The sequence below is a fragment of the Delphinus delphis genome, chromosome 3 (assembly GCF_949987515.2).
Source record: "Delphinus delphis chromosome 3, mDelDel1.2, whole genome shotgun sequence".
NCBI classification, from domain to species: domain Eukaryota; kingdom Metazoa; phylum Chordata; class Mammalia; order Artiodactyla; family Delphinidae; genus Delphinus; species Delphinus delphis.
Window position 1 is genome coordinate 61,164,030 of NC_082685.1, and position 7,392 is coordinate 61,171,421.

Here is a 7,392-nt window from a genome sequence, read left to right on the forward strand (position 1 = left end):
CAGAAACGCTTCATCTGATTAGAAGCCATCAGTTCTATCCCAATCCCGGAAAATTGACTGCGGTGCAGAGGGGGAGGCCTGAGAAGAAGCCTTGGGGGAGAGGGTCCAAGCTAATTAGGAGGCAGCATCCGGGGGCCCATTAGAGCGCAGGCTGCTGTCACTCAGCCTGGCTCAGGTCCCGGGAGACGAGGCCGGGTAAGGAGGGGCCGCGGCCCCTCGACGAGGACGCCGCTGGGAGCTGCCAGAACGAGCCCCGGGCTCTGCCCCCACCCTGGCGCTGGCTCGCAGGCGCCCGGTCGGTGCGATCCTCCTTGGTGAACATTCACTCATCCTGGGCTGTTCTTGCCGGGGGCTCGGGACTTCGAGGCGGCCCAGACAGGAGTTGATTCTGAGCGAAACAAGTCATTTGGGGCTTGAGGTGGGCACGAGCCGCGCGGGACTTGCAGGCCAGATGCGTTTCTTTTGTGCGGCCGCGGGAGAACTCAGTGTGTCACCGGGGAAGGAGGGTGAGGCGCGGCGAGGCCGCGGGAGGGGGGAGGCGGCGGGAAGGTGGCTGCGGAGGGGGAGGGCGCGGGCGAGGCAGTGAGGGAGGGAAGGAGGGAGGGCGGCAGAGAGGGCGCGGCTGCGCGGGCGGCTCGCGGCTGGATTCCGCCCGCGCTCCCTCGCTCGCTCGTTCGCTCCCTCCTTCCCTCCCAGCCCCCTCCCACCCAGGCCCACCCCACCCACCACCCCTGGCGCAGGGACTGCTGGAACCTGGCGTGCGCGCTGTCGCTTTAAGACAGACTCTGCCGGCGCCGTCCGGAGCCTTAGAAACCGGCCCCGGATCGGGAGCCGGAACCGGGGCCGGGCGGGCGGCTGAGGCCCGAGCGGCGGGAGGGCAGCGCGGAGCGCGAAGCCGGGCTCCCGGTCGCGGGAAACCGCTGCCGCCGCCGCCCGCCTGGCCCCGCAGCCCCGGGCGGTCCATGGGGCGGGCGCGGCGTCGTTTCGGGCGCGGGCAGCCCTGGGGGGCGGCCGCTTAGGCGCTGCGCTCTTGTCCTCACAGGTCGCAGCCAGGGCTGCCGGGCGCGCGCAGCTCCGGCCCCTGGAGCGCCCGCCGCGGTCCCCGCCTCCATGGACGCCTTCAAGGGGGGCATGAGCCTGGAGCGGCTGCCGGAGGGGCTCCGGCCGCCGCCGCCGCAGCCGCACGACATGGGGCCCGCCTTCCACCTAGCCCGCGCCGCCGACCCCCGCGAGCCGCTCGAGAACTCCGCCAGCGAGTCGTCCGACACGGAGCTGCCAGGTAAGCTCGGCTCCCCGCGAGGCGCGCATGGAGCCTACCCGAGTGCAGGGAGCCGGGAGCAGGGCCTGGCGCCCGCTCCGCACAGTCACGCTCGCTCTACGCCCCAGGAGGCCTCAGGACCTTTACTTTTCCCATTCTCCACCTGACGCTGAACACGGACAAGTAGGCGCTTTATGAAGCGGAAATTTAGTGCTTTTCGAAGGCACTTCCACGCGGTGCCCACGCGCCAAGTGACCTGCAAATGCACGAACCTACAACCGAAGGGTCGGAATGATAGCCCCTCTTGATCGGGAGCAAATAGAACGGGGAGAACAGTTAGGCTTGCGCAAATGGTTGTCGAAGGGCCGCTTGGACCGAAGGAGAGGAGCAGATCAGAAAGGAATGGGCGGCGGGCGAGAGAAAGTGCCCAGAGAGAGAGAGTACAGACACCCCGACAGACTGTGGGCGACTGACTGAGAGGGAGAGACCTAAGAGAAGGTGGCGGGAAAAGTCGGAAAAGCAAACTGGGGGGGAAGAAAAACAACCTTAAGTAAAGGGAAAAGAGAGGACAGCGAGGGCGAGTGGGCCAAGAGGGGCGACCCGGCACCAGTCAGAACCGCCTAAAAGAGGGATCCGTGCCCCACGTGCTCCGCCAGAGCCCGGAGCCGCCAGGCCGCGGGTCCAGGGCTCCGACTCTGCTCGGCCAAGTCTCCTTCCGCGCTGCCTTTCTGCCCGAGCTCAAGCTTTTTCCCCCACGCCAGCTACTGGGCCGGCGGGTGGGCGGCGCGGGCAGTGATGAGGCCAATACCCGGCCCTGCCCGGGCTCCAGGGTCTCCGAACGGCTCCCGCGCTCGAGGTCCTAGTTCAGCGCCGCCGCCGAACTTCCCACTCCCCCGGCCGTGGGCGCCTCTTCTGCGTTCATTTCTTAATCCACCGCTGAGTGTTTCTCTACGAGTTTTTAATCTCTATTTATTTCTGTTTTGCATCCCTAAGTGACTTTCCCTGAGAGGTTCTGTTTGCTTGGTTAAAAAAACAATCAACGCTGGACGGTACTTCTGTTTTCAAAAGTTTTAACCGTGGCCTTTGGTTGGTTTTTATTTTTAAAACCCAGAGAAATACATAGTCATAGATTGCTTTAAAAAGCCAAGTCTGTGAGAATAAATTTTTTAAATTAACTGTATTTTTCGTTATAGAAAGAATTGCTATACTAGATATATTTCTCTGGAATTTAAAATATCTACATGCAACATTATTCTTCGGGAGATTTTAAAAAGTCAATCCAAAATGGCGCTTTTCTCCGGGATTTTCTCAAAATCCGTTTACAGTGATGTTATTTGGGGAATTTAAGTTATCTAACTATAGTGTTGTATTTCCCTGGGATTTAAAAATTATTTCTAGAAGGGCATTATCAGGAAGGGGTTAAAAAAATCTATCTACAACAGTACATTGATTTTTTTTAAATCCCAGATAAATAAATGCCTGTGTCTGCCTGGAGTTTATACACTTAACAGCACTGTATTTAGTTAGGGGTGTGTTTGCACGGAGGTTTCTGGCTTCTTAATCTGCATTTGCTGTGTTTCTACCTGCCTATTTTTAAGAATTTGTGACCCTTTCTATGTTTTTAGGCATAGAGCTGTGAGCTTTTCTGGGCTTCTGTGTTTTGTTTTTAAATTCTTTTTCTTTATGTTTCAATGTTTCTATAACTGCATGTTGTTTGTGTAGCTTCAAAGAGAGAGAGGCTAGAGCCCCCAGGTCACCTAGACAGAGTCTGTGAGTCTGGGCTGCCTGGCTGCTGCCAGAGGGATTTTCTGTGCCTTGAGACTTGAGGCCTGGAGCTAAGGCCGAGAACCCGGCTGTGTTGTGCCTGCCCGGTGGGGCTCCCACACGGCCCTGGGGAGAAGAAATTGGAGGGGCTGCAGGCCACTGCCTGGCTCTTGCTCCACCCCCCCCCCCAGCTTCAGGCTAGAAAGATTTGATCCTAGTTCAGAAAAGCAGAGACCCCCTCTGATTTAGAACCCCAAGAGCCCTAAAAAATGTACATTTTCGGGTGACATCAACAGCAGAGCCCCAGCATGAGCCGAGCTGTGAGAGCAGGCCCTGCGCAGCTAGGAACCTAGGCCCACGTCTCCGACTCCTGGGCTCTTCTCCCAGACGAGCCTGATCAGAGGTGACTACTGCCTACCCTACCCGGCACAGGCGGGCTCTTTCCAATGGGTACAATTCCAGGGGCCCTGGCGGGAGAGCGGGCCCCACCAGGGCTGACCACGAGCGCTTCGGTGGAGCCGGGATGGGGTGCAAAAGGGCATAAGCCCGAGGTGACTGGCGCCCTGTCCTGCCTGCTTCAGAGAAGGAGCGCAGCGGGGAACCCAAGGGGCCCGAGGACAGCAGTGCGGGCGGCGCAGGCTGCGGCGGTGTGGAGGACCCCGCCAAGAAGAAGAAGCAGCGGCGGCAACGCACGCACTTCACAAGCCAGCAATTGCAAGAGCTGGAGGCCACGTTCCAGAGGAACCGCTACCCGGACATGAGCATGCGGGAGGAGATCGCCGTGTGGACCAACCTCACCGAGCCACGCGTGAGGGTGAGCGTGGGGTGCGCGCCTAAGGGGACCCGCGCAGAAGGCTGCCAGCCGGCCCAGCGCAGCCCTTGAAAGCTTAGACCCGCGCTCAGACTATCACTCTTTCGCACACTCAGACCGGCTCCCTCCCTCCACCGGAGGTGATTCCACCTTAGGCCCCGGTCTACCCAGCTGCTGCAGAGCCGTTTGGTGCTAGCCCCCCTCGGCTGCTGCCGCCTCGGATCCCTCTGACCCGCATCCCATCTGACCCTCGGGCTCTACTGCAGCCCCCGCCCAAAGACCTGTGTCCCCAAGGGATGTTCCCCTGCCCTGCAGAGCCCAGAACCCGCTCGGCTGTTACCCCCTAGACTGAGCAGAGGATTCCCCGCTGCTGGGGACCTCCGAGCCGCTGGCACCTTCCCGCGAAAACGAAAGGGAAAGGCAGATCCTGCCTGGCAGCCTGGGAGAGGCCTGATAAGAGTGCAGGCTTGGGGGGGGTCTCAAAACTTCCTAGGGCAGTGGTCCCACCCGTACGCTGCTTCTCCAAAATCTCAGGATATTCTCCACCGGACTCTTTCTCAGCCATTCGGCCAGTCTTAGCTGAACCCTTTCCCTAATGCCCTTTCCCGTAGGGCTGGGTTCAGGTGAGGAGGGGGCAGCTCTGGTGGATGAGTGAGCCTCAGGCCGAATCCCTTTGGAGATGTAAGGTCTCCAACTCAAGACAGGACTTCACCCTCCCTCTTCTCACCCCTTGGTTCCCAGTGAAAACATGGCTGTCCTGCCAGAGCAGCAAGAGAATCACTTCTTCTCTGGGTACTGCAAATATTTAATCAGATATTGGGAGCACGTTCCAAGCTAAACCAAAGTCCCACCTGGGCCACAGACTCCCTGCTATAACCCCAGCTCTCACCCCTCCCCAGTCAGGCTGGCCAGCCCAGTGGGATAGAGTGAAGACAGCATTCGGTAATCCTGAACTCACTAAGCCTGCCTGGGGTTTACGGTGGTACGGGTGGGGTGGAGTGGGGGTGGAATCAGGCAACGTTAGTGCTGGGGATGGAGAAGGCTGAGATGCAGGGGTCCGGCAAGAGAGGTCGGGATACAGCCCGGGGCTGGTCGAGGGCTGCGGAGGGCAAAGGACTGGGACTAGATGAGGATCGGCAAGCACTGGGAGTTGGGAAAGAAGAGGTTCTAACGGAATTTTGTGAGGAAAAGTGGAGGGGGAGAGTAGAGAGAAACTAGTAAGAAGTGAAAGGAAATTAAATATTTGCAGAAAAACATATTTGGCGTATATTTAGGTAGCAGAAAAGAAATTAAGTATTTAAGGGAGAAGCAAAAGGATCAAGTATTTGAGAAGACTAAAGAATCAACCATTTAAGAGAAACAGTGAAGGTCAGATATTTGGAAAGAAAAAAACAAACTAAATATTTGCAGAAGAATCAAAAGGATCAAAAATGGGGGATAACGAAGAAAAATGGACTGTTTGAGGGAGAAGAAAGTGGTTCAGATAGTGGGGTGGACGGAACGAAAATAAACATTTGAGGCAGAAATGATAATATCAAATATTACCAATAAAGATGGAAACAGACTATCTGAGGAATGAAAAATAGACTGAAGAATGAGAGGAGTCGCAAGGTCGTATATTTCAGGAAAGAAAACTACCTTTTGTATTCGAGGAAGAAGAAAATGGATGGAGTATTTAGGAGGTACATGGGGAACCGTTTGCGGGAGAAGGCAGAAGATGACCTGGTTGAGAGAGGAAGAAAGAAAACAAATATTTGTTAAAAAAAAAAAAAAAAGAGGATCCGTATTAGGAGAAGAAACAGGATTTAATTGGGGGAAGAGGATAAAGATCAGAAAAAGGAAAAGACTAATATTTTCTGGAGACAGGAAGGGAACCATTATGGAGAGAAGGCAGGGGTGGAAATATCGAAGAAAGAAACGGTATTCGGAGAGAAGGAAGCGGGCGGAGGCCTCGGGTGGGGCGGGGGAGGTGGAGGCGTCTTCCCGCCCTCGGCAGCCCTGACCTTTCTCCTGTCCCCCTCCCCTAGGTCTGGTTCAAGAACCGGCGAGCCAAGTGGCGGAAGCGCGAGCGTAACCAGCAGCTGGACCTGTGCAAGGGCGGCTACGTGCCGCAGTTCAGCGGCTTGGTGCAGCCCTACGAGGACGTGTACGCCGCTGGCTACTCCTACAACAACTGGGCCGCTAAGAGCCTGGCACCAGCGCCGCTCTCCACCAAGAGCTTCACCTTCTTCAACTCCATGAGCCCGCTGTCGTCGCAGTCCATGTTCTCGGCCCCCAGCTCCATCTCCTCCATGACCATGCCGTCGAGCATGGGCCCGGGCGCTGTGCCCGGCATGCCCAACTCGGGCCTCAACAACATCAACAACCTCACCGGCTCCTCGCTTAACTCGGCCATGTCACCGGGCGGCTGCCCGTACGGCACACCCGCCTCGCCCTACAGCGTCTACCGGGACACGTGCAACTCGAGCCTAGCCAGCCTGCGGCTCAAGTCCAAGCAGCACTCGTCGTTCGGCTACGGCGGCCTGCAGGGCCCGGCCTCGGGCCTCAATGCGTGCCAGTACAACAGCTGACCGCCCAGCCGGGCCACGCGGGCCGGCGGCCGGCACAGCGCCGGGGCCGGGACCGGGTCGGGTGCGGGCGCGGAGGACCTGGCGCCTGCGCGGCCCCCTGCTCCCCACCTCCCCACCTCCGGCTTGGTTTTGTGTTTGCTTTCCTGGACCCCACTCTGCCCTCCAAAACGAGACAAAGCAAAAAGACGTCGGAGAAAAGTGCCGCGAAGAAACGGATGAGTTGCAATTTTCCTCGGGATGGCGCGGGTGGTGCGTGCTCGCTCGCTCGCTCGGGGCCCGGTGGGCCACTCTGCGGAGGGGACGCGGCGCGGGAGGCGAGCGCCGAGGCCGGCGGCCCGGAGGAGACGCCCCGTAGCCCGCGTTCCCGCCTGCGAACTGGAGCGCGGACCGCCGGCAAGCCTGGACCCCGGCCAGGTGCGAACCAAGACGCCCCCTCCGAGCTAGGCCCGGCCAAGCATACCTTAGCTCGATCCGGATCCAAGTTGGAGGGGCGCTGGGCCAGGGATGACGGTACCCAGTCCAGGGTCGGGATCTCGCCGTGGAGCCGTACTAATGGCCCCGGCGCGCCTCGAAGAGCCCTTGCCTGCCCCGCAGGATTACTTTAAGGCCAACGAGCCGCAGCTGGCGGTGCGGACGAGGCGGGAGCATGCGGAGCGCTCGTCTCAGAGCATCCCAGCCCCCAAGCTTCGCAGCAAGCCCAGGCCCTCCCCTCAGCTCCCGGCTAGAAGGTGGCCCGCCTGTCCGGCGAGGAGCCGCCTCCTCACCGCCCGCCGTGCAAGAGTCGAGCCGGGAGAGCTCGGGGAGCGGCCAGGGCCCCACGCCGTGCCCACTTTGCACACCCGCTCTCCGGCCCGCGCCCCAGTTTACAGCGTCCTTGTGTATGTCGGACTGACTGTATAGAATTATAAATCTGTCTATATCGACTTGTCCATGTACATCCATTAAAACCATAGTACGAGCGTGCTAACCACTGCCGAGCCCTGACTGCT

The 7,392-nt window shown here is 59.0% G+C and overlaps 1 protein-coding gene across 1 annotated transcript; it reads left to right on the top strand.

Annotated features, from left to right (window-relative positions):
* The first annotated feature begins 712 nt into the window (after window positions 1-712).
* On the top strand, window positions 713-7,392 carry PITX1 (paired like homeodomain 1). The gene is made up of 3 exons (XM_060006935.1): window positions 713-1,279; window positions 3,604-3,836; window positions 5,861-7,392. The coding sequence occupies exons 1-3, from the start codon at window positions 1,111-1,113 to the stop codon at window positions 6,401-6,403; spliced, it is 945 nt and encodes a 314-aa protein (XP_059862918.1). The 5' UTR covers window positions 713-1,110; the 3' UTR covers window positions 6,404-7,392.